Raw genomic sequence first — 19,055 nt, 5'->3', positions numbered from 1 at the left:
GGCTGGGAAATTCTAGCTCTCAGTAGCTACACAAGGGACCAACCTCACCAGCAAATGGACAGTTATCTTTGATTTGCAAAGCTATTTTTCACTGTAATGAATTGCAGGCCACGCACAGGAGCATCCGTCAAAGTTCCTCCAATGCATTTTGCCCAGCGTTTTCAATTTAGGAAATTTGACTTAACTAAATGTTTTCCATGAATACATCCCCTTTGCAAATTGAGGAATGGCTGAAAGCAATCAACTTGATAAGTGTAGGTTTACTGTGGTTCATCCGGTTGCTTTATTTCACAACTCCTGCTGTTCCTGGTAAGTTCCCTTTATGACTGTTTTACCAAGAAGGCAAAAAAAATTATGGAATTCAGCTCCAATGCATGATGGCCTCCAGTTTCGATGTGTAAAATACATGCCAGTTGTAGGCTACTGAGTCACTTATTCCATAGCAATTCAAAAGCCTCACTGCTGGCTAACAAAAATAATTCACACAATTCTTAATGCAAGACCTAAAGAGCAAATAGTGGCTGTGCCTCTTCAAAGCACAAAGACAAAGCAGCCACAGTAACTGCACTCAGCCAATAAGAGGCCCAACTCATTGCTGCTTTGGCTGGACTTCAAACAATACAGTCAGATGTTAACAACACTAGGAGAAGTCTCTGACCCCAAAGAACAAAGTGTGCAGAACCGCACCAACTTTCTGGTGAGAAGCATTTAAACTGGGAGAAAATTCAGAGGAATATAACATTTTCATACCAAACATGTTACCTGAAAGGTTTTTTTGGGTGTGGTTAGTTTTTAGGCTAGTTTCCGTATTTATCCATGTAGCTGGTGTTGGTCAGAAGTAATCAAACTGATCTCAGTGGTGAATACGGTATGAGTTTCTCATGACTTATAAAAAGTGGGAAATAAAAATCGGCCAGAGTTCTGTCTCTTTAGATGGAATTTCCTTCAGAGTTCAGTAGAACTGCCAAGAGGCTATTGCATTGTATCAGACTAGCAGGCTTTGGTTGAAGCTCTGGGTAAGTTTATGGGCTGCAGATCATCACAATGTCAATCAGTCCAGATAACCTTTGAGCTTGAATATCTCTGATATAAGGTGAGAGCAGTAAGAGTTGATATCAAACCAGCAGTGGCCTGGCCTGGTTATGAGATCTCAGATATACACTGCAGCTTCTCTCTCCAACCCAACATTGAAGAGAAACTTAACTTTTGGGTTCTCCTTAGCCACACTGCTACATGATCTTCGATCAGAGGGTGCACAGCCCAGAATACACCCAGTTCAGTCCAGAAATGGTAACCAAGCCCTACTTTCCATTTTAAATGGGCCAAAGGCATAGTTTGGGGCAGGCATGGTTAATGGTGCTGCAGATCCATTGATGACAGTAACAGACAATAAGTTATTGATATCCATATTTGAGGCATTAACATTTAACAACAGAACTAACATTTAGTTCTTAGTTACCACTGTGGTTTCCTGCTGAATACTGAATGTATGAGGGCTGGAAGAATGTAAAGGTGTTGCACTGGCTTGACTAGGATATGAAAAGACTTTATGATGCTACTACCTAGGCTCACAATATGGATAAGTTGCCGTGCCATTCAGCTAACAAGGTAGTAATTTTGAACCAGCAAAAAAAATTTTTGTTTGGGTCAGGTGAAATATGAAAAATTTTAAGTTAAGACTCCTCAGACTAGCCTTTAAAGGGCATTTTGAAGGCTAGGAAGAACAAAAGTGTTTATCTTCTACTTAACTGTAAACCTCCTTGCAATCTCAGTAATCCCACAACACTTCTACAAACTCTCCTGTGATGCCCTCTCACTAGATCCTCCTTTCACTAGTTTCTCAATGGTATTGTAACCCAACAAATAACCATAGGAAATTTACTCTACAGGAACTAATTGATTTCCCTTTTAACTGAACCCCAGGACTCCTCGTTGTGTCTGACATAAGATTCCCTTTATTGTCTTATCCTACATCTATGCACCTTGTGTTCCAGGATCTGTAGATATGGCAGTTCCAGGTTATTTTTATTTGTGCAAAGATTTTTACCCCAAACCCCCTAATTTCTTTCTTAGATGTCTCCCATTACATTGAAACAGTTCTACCTTTGTTTCCTGTTCACTTCTGCTGGTTCACTTCTCAACCTAGTAAAATTGGCTTTCCTCTAATTCAGAACCATTACTCCCATTTCATCTTTGTCTTTTTCCATAACTACACTAAATCTAACAGAGTCAAAATCTCTACCCAAATGTGCTCTCCCACTCATGTTCCTTCCACCTGTGAGCATCACTCTCTCGAACTAAATCTGGATTTTCCCCCTTTTGTTCAGTTTTCTACTCAGACCAGAAATATTCTTCTTAATGCAACTTAGGAGTTCTGTGCCCTCTATACTTATTGCTGATTGTATGCCAAATTAACATTAGGGTAATTAAAATAGCTCACTGTTTTTGCACTTGTTAGCTATTTGCCACCGAATCTACTCTTCTATCTCGTTCAGATTGTTTGAAGATATCCCAATCCAATGACAGCTATTTTTGTTTTTAGTTTAACCCACATCCTCATTTCTTGATCCTTTTAACATATTTCGCAGTAGTGATCATTTCCTGAAACATGTCCTTCCACTGAGACCAATTTGCCCTGTCAATCAAGCCAGCTGTTGAGTGAGGTACCACAGAAAAAAAAAATTCCTCGTGCCCAAATCCAATCCTCTCCACCACAATGAATGCTTGACCCTGGAATTATTGGGGCCCTAGGATTAGCCTGTGCAGGAAAGGATGCAATGGAAGGGTTAAGTTTGTGGGAGACAAATGTAATTTGCATAAAACTAAATTTGACAATGCTTGGATTGAGTGGGTGAAAATTTGGCAAGTAGAATTATATGTGGGAACGTACAAAATCACGTATTTTGATGTGAGGAATCGACAGACAGATTATCTAAATAGAAGGAGACTGCAAACGAGCTAAGTACAGAGGGACCTAAGTATTCCTGTGTCTGAATCACAGTGCAGTTACCAGACAGGAGCTGCAAGTAGAAGGCAGATAGTATGTTGGCCTTTATTGCAAAGGAATTCGAGTTTAGAAAAAGGGAAACTGTGGAGGGTATATCATTAGAAGTATTTGAAGTGGAGGATACATTTTTGAAAGATCGGGGAATTAAACCTATGAGTATAGAGAAGGAGAAGAGTAGATCAGCCACAATCACATTAAGTGACAAGGCGGGCTTGAGAGGCCAGGTGGCCTACTCCCGTTCCTGTTTTTTTTGTACTTACAACGCCCATGGTTTCCTAATGTGTGAAATAGGTCCAAACAAATCGTATATAAAAGAGACTTACAGATGACTGTCCAGCAGTAATATTTCAGACTTCGTTAGGAAGGAAATGGCACTTCTCATATTGCCCAGCACTGTTACAGGCCAGAACTGCTGCCTTATACTTCCTCCTTCAAAAAGTGATTCAGACTGAACTAAGCATTATATTGATGGTGTCCAGTTTTCTCTCCTCAAGAGAGCAAATCTTCCCCAATTGTTTTCATTTAAGTTTGCAGCCACATGCCAAGGGAACCTTCAGTACTTAATGTTCTGTACAAGCAAAAACATTCACTTGCACAGCACCTTCACTGTTGGAAACATTCTAACACTCTTTACAGGAGGGCAAAAATGCAAACCAATATAAAGCCACAGAAGATATTTTAGGGGGGGTGGGTGACCAAAAGAGATTCATTTTAAGGAGAGACTTTATTGCAGTGCAGAGATATAGTGAGGGCATTTTAGACTTTGGGCCAAGATGTTTGAAGACACAGCTGCCAAGATGGATGAGAGGACTATCGAGTACTTTTGTCATAACGTGGATGTATTGTTGAGGTGATATGAAGAGATGTAGACACAAAGTTATTTCACATTTAATTGATTTGGATTTAGTGAGTGATTACCACATTTTATAGTTCATTTAAATTGCAGGGTTTCTGTACTTAACATTCAGTAGTAGTACCAAAACCACAATAGGATCACCATCTTGTAAATCACTGCTAACCACTCCTAATCCAATATCTAATCTACAGTGTTCTCCACATGAAACAGAAATCAATCATTTTATCCAGTTTCTTATGTATATACCCAAGCAGACCTTCTTTCTCATAATGCACCACTTCTGTGGATAACACAAATTTAATCTAATGCCATTACTAAACATATTGTTTGAATGTGGGTCTGAAATTGGTTTACCCCACATGTGATGTGTGGGAAGATCTTTAACACATCTAAGGTCCATGAACAGCATGGGCCACTCACACAGAAATGGGACTTAACAACGTAGCTGGGGCTGCTTTACAATGAGTTGGAGATTACTTAACTGCTCTGCAGTCAATGAGTCAGTGACTTTGACCTTCTCTAAAGTAGCCCTGCTTTAAAAATTTGGCTTAGTGATTGCTCCCATCCTCCCCTCACTGCCAGTTTCATTCAGTCTTCCCAATCAAATCGCAGCCTCCCTCCTCCATTAGATTTCTGCCTAATCATGTCCCAACAGCCCATTGTTGGAACCAGACCAGATTGTATCTTTGACCCTTGATATCCTGATCCATAATACACATTGAGGGCCTCCCACCCACTGATCCCACACCTTTGGACTTCTCTAAACTGTGGAGCAGGTGAGGGGCCTCTGTCACTGGTTGCACAATGGGTTTTGTCTATTGTTCATGATACCTTGGTCTTGAGCGTGACAGAAGATTGCTGTCAAGTGAGGCCTCACATGGACCCTCACACGGCACCAGCTTTACATGGTCTTTGAGGCTATTTGAAATGTGACGTGAAGCAAAAGTTAAACATTCATATAGAGAACCACTGCCTTGGTTGGCATTCCCAGTGTTCTGCTGCACAAAGAATGAAGACAGATGTGCCAAACCACTAATATGATTCAGCAAGTACTGCCTCTTCCAGCAGTAACTGTTTCCAGCACCCTGCAAGAGGAACAATATTTGCAGCATTGCCCATGATATTAAATTATCGTATAAAATTCTAAATTATGAAGTCTTACAGCAGCAATACATGTCCTGATTTCTTTTCAGCCACCTTTCCCTCTAATTCAACCTAAAATTTATCTTCCCAGACAAGCAAGTTCAACTGGTCATTTTGAATCCAAACTATCAACAATACTTGATGGCTCAAGAGCTCAGCTGATATCCGGAAAGCGGAACACTGCCACTATGATTCCGGGGATGACTAAGCCTTTTCTGGCAAGCAGTTCACCAGCAGCTGGCTTAGCAAACACTCAGGTACAGGAAGTGAGAAGGATGTGGTATCATTATGAACATAGAGTGATAAAAAAATTCAGCGCCTGGGGACTGATCTCTGGGGTCAGTCACAGGAACTGCAGAAACTATCCTTCCCTAACTAACAAAGCTTCAGTGTATACTACTCAGGTTTCACTCATAGTGGACACAAACAAATTTTAATTCATTAGGGTATATTAACGATGTTGAATCACCACTGGAATTATCATGCAGATTTCTCACAGGATAAAATCTTATGTGAGAAACAGCTTTCTGGTACAGCCCACTTATTTTGTTCTTTGTATTCCTCTTGTGGTTCAGTTGGGAGCACTCTTGCCTCCATATCAGAAGGTGGTAGGTTCAAGTCCTACTCCAGAGTCTTGAGCACAGTATCTGAGGGAATGCTGCACTGTTGAAGTTATTCAGCTGAGTTCCTATCTGCTCTCTCGCGTGGACATAACAAATCCCATTATCTTGAGGATGAGCAGGGAAGTCCTCTCCATTGTAGTGTGCTGATCAATAGTATTCCCTCAAGTAACGCCACTAAAATAGCTTAGATTATTGTTATCAGTTTGTAATTTGTGGGAGTCTGTTCAATGCAAAATGGCTGCTGAGTTTTCCCACATTACAACAATGACCATACTTGAAGCATATTTCAGTTATTGCAAAACACACTGTTGGCACATAACACCACTCCATTACATCACCCTCCTGCCACTGGGCATTTTACCACAAAAATGCACCTTTTTTGATACTTGATGACTGAAATTTTCATGCCAGTATTTTTCTATTCATTCATAGGATGCAGATATTGCTAGCAGTATTTATCACCTGTCCCCAGTTGTCCCTGAATTGACAAGGAAGTCAACCACATTGGTGGGCCTAGTGTCACAAACAGGCTTGATGAAATAAGGACGTCAGATTTCCTTCCCTGAAGGAATTTGGTGAATCATATTGGTTTAGACAACACTCCAGCAGTTTCATGGTTAACCTCAGAGATCAAGCTTTAAAAAAAATCATTCCAGCTTTATTTAATTACTTGAATTTAAATTTCCAACCACCACAATGGGTTTGGAATTCACATCTCCGATTCTATAATCCAGAACTCTGGCTGCGAGTCCAGTAGTTTAAACACAACACTGCCATACCACTAAGAAAATATTCCAGTGATTAATGTACTATCCTCATTCCACTGTTTGGCTCCAGTGGTGTTGACCCTAACTGTAAGCAAAAATTTGCGTTAAAGTACTTGCTCTCAGCCCAGATGGCAATTGTAAAGCAAGTACTGATGTCCATCACAAAACAACAAACTGCTGGAAGAACTCAGCGGGTCAAGTAGCATCTGTGGAGGCAAAGGGGTGGTCGACATTTTGGGTCAAGGACCCTGCATCAGGACAAGATGCAGGATCTCGACCCAAAACACTGACCATCCCTTTGCCTCCACAGATGCTTCTTGACCCGCTGAGTTCTTCCAGCAGTTTGTTTTTGTTTGCTCCAAATTCCAGCACCTGCAGTCTCTTTGTCTCCAGTGATGTCTGTCCAATGGCAGTACTCCTTCGTTTAAGGAAAGAAGAAGGTGGGGGCAAAACGTTTGCTCTGCATCTCTAACCAATTCCTACTGGAAAATAACTGAATGGGCATCAGCGCCAGGGTTAGATGTGATGCCAGTTGTGATGACTTGCTTCATACTTATCTGCCGGCTTCACGTGAACAACTGCCACTTAGATGAGATACTGGCTATAATAATGGCAGAGTACTCTTATATAAAAATATTCCATTGCAAAGGACACAGGTTAAAGCAAATATATTGCAGCATTTTCTAGGAATGTTTCATTTGACCTTTCCAACTGATTACTATAACCTATGCCATTTAATCTCAATGGAGTTACTATACTAAAGCCCTAATCTAATGTTCATTGACTGCAGACTGATTAAAGCATTACTCCTGCCTTATTTTGTAGAAGGTGGTGATGGTGATGGGTGGGGGAGGGGGGTGGGGAGTTTTCAATTTTCTTGCTCCCCCATTCTGTTCTCCTGCAGGAGCTGCTACTGCAGGAGATACTGGGGATAATGTGCCCTCCCAATTACCAAGCTACACCCAGCCATCTCTGTATAAAATACCAATAAAATCCTGCCAATATTTATATTTCTTACTACTGCACCAACCCAATTAGTTCATTATACTGATCTGCCAGGGCACCATCATTCTTAGAAGATCTGTAACCCATGTATGAAGTTGAGTTTTGTCTCTAAGTTGAGACAAGTTGAGTTTTGTCTCTCTTTCTTGTAAAGAGGTTGGAATGGGAAGTTGTTACATGCACGAGAGGTACATAATTTTCTGATGTATACTTCCTGAATGTGCTGCACCATGAGGTGCAAAATTTCTTATAAAGTTGCTTGTGAATTTCAGTATCTTTCAGAAGATCCCAGGATGAAATATGCTTCCTTTCTTTTCAAAAAATTGTATTGCACTTGTAAAAATATGATAATTAATTTTCGAGAAAGGTATCAGATCAAATTGCAGTAACTAGAAAATGGTTTTTCTGTTATCTGCCACAGCGAAAGTCAATGCCAGAGTCCTAGTCACCTCTTCCCAATAACCAAAGTGCAGCTTCCTGAAATGCAGTGTAGATTTTGCCCACCAAGAGGTACAATGGATATGATCTTCAATGTGTGATAACTCCCAGAACGTAGAAAGTGGTATCAATCACTCTACAGGGACCTTTTCAGCCTTACATGTTCCTTGCCTCTAGCAACTAAGAGGAAATATAGACAATACTTTTCAAATACAGAAACCCTCAGATATGTGTCTCCATTCTATGTCACATTCTAATGAACAGAGCCTTCATAAAATCTTTAATGAACAACCCCATTAAAGTGATATGAAAAATTATGAAACAGGAATGTAACTTATTCAGATAAAGCCTCCACTGAGGTCCATCAGCTTCCTATTTATTTGTCTTTCCATAGTCACCCTCATAACAGGCAACATTCCACACATCCCTTCACTTTTGAAAATCTTGTGTTGACAATTTTCATTTGTTTCTTCTATACAGGAAATGCCACAGATACAAGGTATATGAAGTTCTGATAGCTTTTGGTAAGAGCTTTTTGTCTTACATGTTTAGAAAATTAGGCTCAAGGTAATGTAGCACAGTGGATAGAAAGTCATTGGCAAAAATGAAACAAGGAATATGGCGTAACAAGGAACAGCAGCTCACCTTCCACTCTGAACATGCTGTAGCCTTCAAGATTCAATAACAAATTCAATAATTTTAGATAACCTGTTTTCCTGTTTACAGCAGAACTGGCTTATTCTGATACAAAATTATCCCTCTGTAACATTAACAGTTCTTCTCTCACTATAGAAACTGTTTCGATCTGCTAGACATTTCCAGCATTATTATCCTTTTGGTTTCAGTTTTCAGCAATTAATCTGACCTGCACTCCAGTTTCAACATGTCCCTTTGCTTGTTTGCTCTCACTTAAACCGTTCTCATTATTTAATTAAGCAGAGGACTCTGTAAACATTGGGGTTACCTGGGCAACTTTGGCCTCACCCCACCAGAGATATTTACTTTATCCCATCCATCCCTCCTATATCCTCTCTATGACTTACAACTTATTTTCTCACTTCCCAGTTCTGATGAAGGGTCTTTGACCTGAAATTTTAACGCTATTTCTCTTTCTACAGGTGCTGCCTGACCTGCTGAGTATTTCTCACATTTTCTGTTGTTATTTTTGACTTAATAGTTATTGTTCAGCTAGGAAGATGGTTGGGGGTCATGTGCCTGTTCTTTTCTTACAGAAGCTGATAATTTGGACTTTAGCACAAGGTGTGCGATATCAAAATTTCCTCATGGCACAAAGGCAATGATAGAGAGAGACAGTAAAGGACTTAGGGCAGAAATGGAGATGTTCATGGAATGGACAGAAAAGTGGCAGATACACCACACATCAACAAACAAAAGATATTGGAAAGATAAAATGGAAAGATACTGAAAGATGTGGATGATCAGAAGATCCTGGGAATTCAAATGTTTATTACCTTGAAAAGGTGAGTGCAAATCAGTCAACAGAACTTTTGGTTTATAATTAAGGGCATAGAGCTGGAGAGATCATTTAAAAATAGTGCTCAAATTCAGTTAAAATAGACTGCTGCAGGGAATTTTGATAGAATAAGCAAGAATAATCCCCTCCAGTTGAAGAATCAGTAATGAAGGTTATCAATTAAAATTATCGTCACAGTGACAGCAGAGTTTGGGAGAAATTTCTCATGGAGGGATTTGTTGAGAGATTGAAACACACTGAACAGACCAAGAATATGCACATCGCTACAATAACTACACTGTATTCTGCTTGGATAAACGTTCTGAGTAGCAGAATGGAAATAATTTCTGAACAACTAGATACTATAATGACAGAATTTAAAGATCAACAGAAAGCTATTTGATCAATTATATCTGTGCAGTCACTTCAACCAGACCGACTGCTCTTAAAAAAATGTGAAAATGCATGTTCTTTTGTGTTTTGATTTACACAGAAAAATACTTCTTAAATCAGCTCAGAGAACAGATGTTAGTAGGCTTCCAAATGCATGAGTTGTAAAAGGAACCACAGTGAGATTTCTAAGTTGTGAAATGTTATCTGGAGGATGAGTATCTGGAGCCAGAGTAAGTTCCTTGCTACTGGCAAAGATTAGCAAAATCAACTTCAAAAAATTCTGTTTCTGTGGAAAATCCAGAAGATCACTTTCAGTTTCAACCAACATAAAAGGCCCATCTAGCTGATCAGTGCTAGAGCAGCAGGAAAACAGCCTGTGTGATGCCACAGCAAATTCAACATGAAGCCTTAATTATTTCATGTATGTTGGAGGATTGTGAACCATGTACATCACTGATGTTTGCCAAATGGTGTTAAATCACTGGTCATTTGTTAAAAAAAAAGCCTTTGGTAAGTTCAGAATCAGAGTTTTTACTGTCAAGAGTGTATATTCAATCCACATTTTGAAGAGCACATGTGGTAATTCAGAGGCAGTAAATAGAAAAGTTGCTCTCTATTATGATCTCTGGGCTTAGTCATTGATTACAACACTTGCAATTACATCAGAAGGAAAAACAAACTGCAGATACTGGAAATCTGAAATAAAATAAAAAATGCTGGAAATACTCAGCAGGTCAGGCAATATCTGACAAAAGAGAAAGAGCGCTAGCATTTCAGACTGATGACCTTTCATCAGAACAATGTGATGTTACAAATCAAGGATGTTTTAAATTTCAGAATAGGAGGAAGGGTAGGGAGAACAAATGGAATGCCTCTGATAAGGTAGAGATTAGATATCTTTATTAGTCACATGCACATCGAAACACACAGTGAAATGCATCTTTTGCGTAGAGTGTTCTGAGGGGCAGCCCGCAAGTGTCGCGACACTTCCAGCGCCAACATAGCATGCCCACAACTTCCTAACCCGTACATCTTTGGAATGTGGGAGGAAACCGGAGCACCCAGAGGAAACCCACACAGTTACGGGGAGAACATATAAACTCCTTACAGACAGCGGCCGGAATTGAACCCGGGTCGCTGGCACTCTAATAGCGTTACGCTAACCGCTACACTACCGTGCCTGCCCACACACTACCGTGCCTGCAGTAGAGAGACTGAGTGGCACAAATAATGTTGGTGCTGGCTGAGTGAGGTAGATGAAGACTTGTTAATCACAACTGATCTGCCTAAAGAATTCGAAACTAAAAGTAAATGATGACAGACAATAGAAAACAAAAATAAGTGCTGGAACTGTGAGATACTGTACATAACACTGCAGTTGCTGGAAATCTGAAATAGAAGAGTATTGTGGAAATGCCCAGTAGATCATTTGTGCAGAGTGAAAAATTGAGTTGACATTACAGGTTGATGACCTTTAATCACAACTGACCAGTTCTGATACAGACTGGAAGGGCTGTTATCTGGCATTGTTTAATTCAATGCATGCTCTTGACCTCTCTCTTCAACAGCACTTACTCACTCCACTTCAAAGATGTACTGGTCCACAACTGCACTCATCCTTTAAATCTGTGCTTCAATGAAAGACAGTTTTCATTCCTTTCCACCATCAATGATTGCAAGCACCAACAACTTTTGAATGTTAAAATTCCACTGGATCTTTCTCTCTCTTCACTTTCCTCTTAGCCCATCTCTCCTCACATTTTCACTACATTCTAATCTTCCACCACTCTGATTCTGAACTATCAGTGCACAAACAGAGGCCTCACCTTCATCCTCTTGTGATGACTCCATCTCAATCTATTCTTCTTCCTCTACCTTTGTCTCTGTACCCATTTCTTTGGCCAGGCATTTTCATCACAGAGTGGACTTTTTCTTGCAACTTCAGAGTTCCTGATTCACCTTGAGGTCTTCCTCTGACCTTTTCCCCTCCCTGGATCTATTCATCACTGGTGACCAATGTGACATTTTTCCACTGGTCTTCCTTTCTCCAACTTATCCACTTTTGAATTTGCAGGACTCTGCTTACTCGGGGCCAATCCCAACTTGCAAAGACTTAAGGGACAACCAAGGGTCTTTTGTGGATAGACGAGTTGATATTCTTATCAGTATTCATGTTGTGATTTTTTTTATCAGCTGCAATAGGAATTTGATGTCCTGCATTTAATGTCATTTTGCATAGTTAATGAGAATTTTGTAAAAATCACTTTAATACCTGTGTCCCTGCAATGACGGTAGGGATCCTTCTAAATTAGATTTCAGCTGGAGAAATTAGGTTTCAGCTGATAGCATAGATTCAAACTTAATTACACCAATTTTCCATGGCAATATCTGTCCTAACATAGGCTTTATTTTTGTTTCATTTCATGTCAGATTGTATATGACATATGCCCTTGAGTACCTTAAATACATTTGCATATTAAGTAAATCCCTCGGTGGTTAGTATTTCAAAACAACCTGTTTGACTGAGTGGATGGAAAACAAAACATTGAAAACATTTTTCTGAATTGTTTCTGCAGGGCTTGTTGAGATGTGATCCAATATAATTTAAAGACTTCAAAGTTACTATTTTCATATCAAAGGAGAGGCTCTTTTACAATGAGGTAAGTTTTTAAAAAATTTTCTGGTTGTATAACACTCAAGTTGTGAAAAAGCTCCATGGTAATCATGTAAACAGCTATCAAAAGTGGTTAATTTAACTTTGAGCAATGATGTAAAATAAGCAATATTGAGTTGGTTGGTCATTATACACCTGGCCTAATCTTCCTTTCCTTTGATCATTGCAAAGTGTTGAGAAGGTTAAAAGAAGATTGTGATCATTTAGTTCCAATGCTACATACCACATTATCATCAAGCGTGGCTCCCCATTGGGAATACAGGGTCAGTAATCAACCCTTATCTACCCAACCTAATAAAGGTTTTATTAGGCAAATGAAACTGTCACCGCAGTATTACTATACATGGATGGTAGGAATGTTCTACTCCTTCATATGCTCACTGGAAATGAGTTGAAAGGATGTGAAAGAAAAAAAATACATCTCAGATCTGAAATAACTGAAATATTATACACAAAAAATAGATACATGATACTTTAAAGAATGTTAACCCTAGAATAGCCTCCTTGATTTTATGCTGCAAAACTTCATTGGTTAGTTGACAACTGTAGTGGAAACAATTGTGCATGAAAGGAAGAATGGGGATTTCCCAAGAAGACCAAACCAAAAAGTAGACAAGTGAATTTAATATGACACTGCACAATACCACACATGGAACTGTGGATTATTTTTAGAATGCAACTTAATAGATGTTTTAAATTTTAATAATAACACAATTATTAAACCAATTAAATATGTTGATATGGTAAAATAGTTAAATAGAAACTTAAAAATAGTATGTCAACTAATGACCTAAAAGCTGTCCTGAATGTTTTTTTATAATAACAAATTGACCTACTATATTGGTTTATCAGTTCTGATGTTGAAGAATATCTCCCACTGAAGTTAGTCAAAAGAAAATTGAACTGAAAATAGGCAACAGGTTCAAAACCAATGTTTTGTACTCCTGGTACAACACTAGATTGAACATCTAACGTTGCTACTGTTTTCGCAGCCCAGGGAATGCTCAATCAACTTGCCAAGTTTGCTCTTATAGTACATCATTTCCCCATGACCTCTACTTGCAGAAGTGCAAATGCAGAAATATTGCAAGAACATCACCTCTAAGTTCTCCTCCAAAGCGCACACTGTCCAGATGTTCCACTTAATACTACTGTTGCAGCGCAATCACTTTGTGGATTACAGTGGTTTGAGGAATAGCCCACAGCTGTCTTTTCTGGGCAACTAGCAATGAGCAGTAGATGGAGCCTTGCCAAGTTCCCTCACAACCAAACTAATGAAAAACACTTGAACACAATGCTCCCTTTTGCAAAATACCCAGCAAATGGTTCACAAAATAGCCCACTGATGTGACAGACCAGAAACAAGATCATGTTTAGCTGATGCATTCCTCTGTATATTTTAGGCAGTAATAGGTCGTAACAGAAAAAAACAGGGTAGCTTCTGATCCCAGTTCTTTTTTATTACCCACATTAAAGAAGGGAATTTAGTCTGGTGCTTGAAAATAATTCAGAGAACCTCCAATCTGCACAGGCTCGTCACTCGGTCATGTTTGCAGAGCAATATATTGACCACTCATCCCAGTTAAATATATCAAATGTATCTATTGACTCTTGTACAAAGAAATCATTTTATTACCCTACTATACTTACAGACCAAAAGGCTTCCAGTTTCCTTTTCTAGACCATTGGTCAAGATTTTTCCTATTTTCTACCATAACCTTTGACGATTCTAAGTCAACACTATGCTGTGTTGGAATAGATTCTCACAGAATACTAACAATCTTTTTTCTCACAGCTGGAAGTTGTCTCTGAACAGTCAGTAACTACTTTCAGCATCCCTTCAACTAATTTTCATTCAACACTCCCCCTTCTGGCCTTAAACTTGTTGAATATCACTGACTTATTGCTCTATACACAAACTATCAAATAACCCAAAACAAAATAAAGCAGAAAATTCTGGAAATACTCACCAGGCCAAGCAGAATGTGTGTAGAGAGAGATAGAGTTAATTTTTCTGTTTGTTGACTTTGAATCAGAACAACTCAACAGCCCTTCAACCATGGGAGAGACCATACCAGATGTTAGGCAACAAAAAAAATTACCTTGTGGTAATTGTGAATAGGAATAGTTTTTAAAAAATTACTCAGCAGCTAATATATTTTATATTGTGCACAGCAGCAGGGGATCAGTGGTACCCCATTACTGAAAAATAAAATTATAATGCCAGAAATCCTTTATCAACATTTTAGCCTTAACTGAAGCATCAGCAAGTTGAATACTTCCATTTTGTATAATGGCAGGATGGTGAAAGGTGGCTCCTTGGGATGCAAAACATTAAATATACTAACCACTATGAAAAAAACTGTTCTGGAATAAGCTGATGACTACTACAAGCTCTGGCATCTTAACAATAAAAGACAATTCAAAACAGCAAAACTCCAATAATCCAGCACCCTCGAGACTTTGGTGGTGCTGGACTGGTAGATTTTCTGAACTACTGGATATTACTCCTTTTAATACGCCAATGAACTTTTAATTTAGTTTCTTTTAAACACTGTAATGCAAAATTTAGTGTAATAAATTTTCCGGTGAACCAGGCAAGTTTAATAGTGGAAATGGGGCCCCAGTGAATTTCAAAGGGCCCTATTGAGTTTAAAGGCAGTGTGGGTAACAGAGCCCCCATGACTTTAAAGGAAGTGAAGAAACATGGTCCCAGTGAGTTTAAAGGGAGCACAGGAAATAGAACCAGGCTCAACCAGATGCTGAACCATTGGTATTTCTGAAAACTCATACAATAGATTGTCAGAGTTTTCCAGTAACACAAAATATTGACGTTAGAGAACAGTGGTAAAGAAAATATCTTGATTAGTAATAACTAACTATTAATAACTCTAAATATTCCTGTAATAAGTAGCAGTTTTAAAAAATGGTAGTTTATAGCACTGTGTCTGCTGTCACCATGCAATTAGTTTAAGAATTTTTACATATTCCATCTGGGAGCTTCTGGTAAGTGTAAGAGTTCTCAGTGCTAATTTCCTGTCAGTAGAAATATCCCTTGGCGGTCTCAATTATTGTAAATAAGCCCATTGGATGAATTCATTAGAGTAAATATATATCCAATAGTGCATTAATAAAAAATATACCTGTTGGCTCTTACAGGTTAGTATATTAGAAGTGGTAGTCCTCAATTGGCTTAAACATCTCTCCCATGAATTCCTGGTTGGCATAAGTAACCTCATCAAACTGCTGTACACCAGGCAGTTCTTGATGAGCACTAATATCTCTACTGCAGTAAAATGCTCATCCTACTGAACATTTTTTAAGTGATAAATTGCCTTAACCACACAAGCTGTAGATGTTTCTAGCTAATAGAATCAACTGAATTATATCCACTAATGAAATACTCAACAAGGACTATTTACTGATTAATACATGATCCAGTTGTTGGACAGTGAAGCAATTTTTATTTCCCTCCTCAAGTATGTTGGACCATGCTGGAAGTTAATAATCTATTAATGTCTGACTGAGATACTCTTCCAATAAAGTAATGAAAATCAACAACAACTTCCGTGACTTACAACTAAACCACATAGATCCAGACTCCTTAGCTTGATTTCGCATCTGTTTTGAATTAACTGATCTCCAGTAAGGAAACCACTGGTGCATTTTTGACAGCCTATAGGAATACGAAAGAATGAAGCCACCCGGGTTCCGGCTCCTCATTATTACTGGAAAATGCCCTTGCGTGGGATGCAGGTAAGAACCAAAACAGGATCTGCTGTAATGACCTTTATAGCCAAAAGAGACAAAATTTGCTGAGAGCTTATAGAATATTTTGAAACACTAAAGAGCAGTGGTGCAAGCATAACCCAGTGGATGTAACACCTTCAATAAAGGAAGGACAAAAAAACCAAAAACAAATTTAATTCTACATTCTAAATCATCTACAAATTTCAAAATAGAATTGATATGGTGTAACTCTCCACATTGCTATGGTCTTGCATTATACTGCAGTCTGCAACCTACCTTAAAATAGCATATATATTTAAGAGGTATTAATATACTTTTGGCTGCGTTTAGAAAGAAAAGTGCACATGGACCTCCATTTAGTTTTAGTCATCAAACAGGAGCAATACTCATTCAGAAAATTATCCCAAGACTTTGAAGAATGCAGAAGTCCTGCATTAGGTCATGATGCTGCAACTTTAACATCAGCTTCAAATGATGTCACATCTGTGTAAAGTTCAAGAATATAAAACAAAGGACTATTTCCAGAAATCATGTTATACCTGATATACATATTTTCTCTCCCCACCATTAACAGTAAGCAGTAAGGTTATTTTGCAGTAACCTTGTTTGTAGTAAGGTTATTCTGCAGCACAACAGCATTCATTAACATGCTTGTAATGCAAAACTTGAAGGAAACAGGACACAGTACTAACCGCCTCTTCATTTTCCTTCCAGCAGTCATAGTCAGTTGCCATGGCAATGCTAACATAGCTGATGCCTGCTTCTTTAGCCAGTACAACTTCTGGAACTGTGGTCATGTTGATGACATCACCATGCCACTGACGGAACATCAGGCTCTCAGCTCGAGAGGAGAAACGTGGTCCTTCAATTGTAACCATGGTTCCCTTTGCATGGTGCTTAATTCCCAGCTTCTTTACAACGTCTATTAACACCTTGAATTAAGATGGAAAAACTAAAACAATTAGAGAGCTGAAGATCACCACGCATCAGCAATTCTGATAAAAGCATCAATTTTTGAAAGTTCAAACCAATTGCCTGAATATTACCAACAATAGATACAAAAGAATTTTACACAAACAAAGGCAGGGCTCCATTTTTAACAGTTTCCCTTGTTTATCGAGGGTGTAAGCCTGAGGACAGGGTAGAAGTTATCACATTAGGTGGATTTTCTCTGGGACTTCCAACTGTGTGTCTGACAAATGCAGTGGATCTACAGTTTGTCAGGGGAATGCTGTGCAAAGGAGACAAGCTTAATCGCTACGATGGTATTAGAAGATTTTCTTGCTCCCAGTGGTCAAAGTATCCATTGATGCTGATCAGTCTTCTGCAGATTAACAACTCTGGTTCAGTCCCATCAATGCATGACCAGTTTGCCAGTTCAGTGCTGGAACTAAGTTTACACATGTTCTAGTGTTTGTCTTAGGTAGTTAAGGGTGAATAAGATGAAAAAGATCCCATGGCAATTAATCAAAGAACAGTGGTCTGGCATAACATTTTCCTCTCAATCAACACCACACTGCAGTTTGTACTAGTCTACAAAATCCATATTGTAAATGCAGAGTGCTGTTTCTTTAATCATGATGAATTTTGGAAGTACCTATATATTCCTACTCACACCTTCAAAGTTGATCTTCAACCTTTTGAAGGAATGTTCATGAATGAGTAATATTTCAAAATTGCGGGAAGCCATCAGTTATATTTTTTCACTGCACCCTTCTGCTTGAGATATTTTTGTGATGTAATCTATTGGAAGTGCCAGTTGACAGGACATAATGTGAGTATTGGAAGCCTGGAGGATGTTAGGGCAAGTAATTTGTTGCCTCAGCTAATGACATTTAAGACTGAGAAAAAAATTGAAAATGACATGAGGAAAAAGCGAATTAAAGTCAAATTATGCATAGACAGAGATAAGAAAGTGACAGAAAGGAAAAGATTTCAATAAATATTTTATTGCTTGCACTAATCTGAGTACACGAGTTTAAATATTTCCCTTTTCATTATAGAGACCAAACAGCATCGCAAGAACATGAATTCCTTCATTAAAAGGTTAAGTACCCAGCTTTTATCACACAAATCCAGCACTTATTTGAAATTTACAAGGAAGTTGATAGCAAACAGCAGTTGTTGCAGAGCTAATGAAAGAATGGTGTAAATTTATGGTGATCTACGACTTGCAGGTGTCTCTTTCTGAACAGAAATTGCTGATTGATTTAATTGTTAAAAATAATACTTGCTTTAAAATTGCCATTATTTCCTAGGCACTTCTGAAACATGGAACCAATGCTATGTGCATGTATGCATGTGATTCAACTTAAGCATGGCAGTGCTCTGTGTGATGAGGAAAGGGGGAATGCTCCACTGAGTACTGTCAGGAAAACCAGCTTGGTGCACTGTGGCACATTGTTTAAGTACATTTTTTCCTCCCTTCAGGTTTATGACAAGCCTATGCTGAAGAGGATATGCAAGAAAAATGCTATTAAAATGCTATCAAAAGAAATGTTTTTTTATGGAAAGAACCCAAATAGCTATCCAATATTTTTATATCTGGATTATATTCCTTTATTGCAACAATTCATTGTGTCACATTTTTGTTCATCGTATTATATGTTTAAAAACAAATTAACTAAATTTGCCCAAGACACTTTTGTGAAGTCAGTTCCATTTCAAAGAAGTGATAATACCTCATCAAAATCTTTCTAGAAACACTAGTTAAAGTAAAACGCAAGTAAGGTCTATTGAACTGAGCATTTTTTGAGGAAGTAGCTAACAATAAGTAACTGATTGTCTTTATTAATTGTATGGACTTCCAGAAGACTTTGAAAAAGTTCCAAGTAGAAGACTGTCAAAAAGAGTGAATGAAATTGGGAGTAATCTATTAATTTGGATAGGGAACTGGTCAGAATATAGAAAGTAAGGGTAATCTACTTA

General features: G+C 38.5%; 1 protein-coding gene across 1 annotated transcript in view; it reads right to left on the bottom strand.

The window, feature by feature from the left end:
- Nucleotides 1–19,055, bottom strand: part of mtap (methylthioadenosine phosphorylase) — a 140,178-nt gene that overhangs the window by 25,576 nt on the left and 95,547 nt on the right. Inside the window, 1 exon segment of the mRNA XM_052019185.1 lies at nucleotides 16,820–17,059. Within this exon segment, the coding sequence (XP_051875145.1) occupies nucleotides 16,820–17,059 (240 nt within the window).

Source organism: Pristis pectinata, chromosome 7 (assembly GCF_009764475.1).
Source record: "Pristis pectinata isolate sPriPec2 chromosome 7, sPriPec2.1.pri, whole genome shotgun sequence".
Taxonomy (NCBI): Eukaryota; Metazoa; Chordata; class Chondrichthyes; order Rhinopristiformes; family Pristidae; genus Pristis; species Pristis pectinata.
This window is presented reverse-complemented; position numbering and strand designations above follow the sequence as displayed.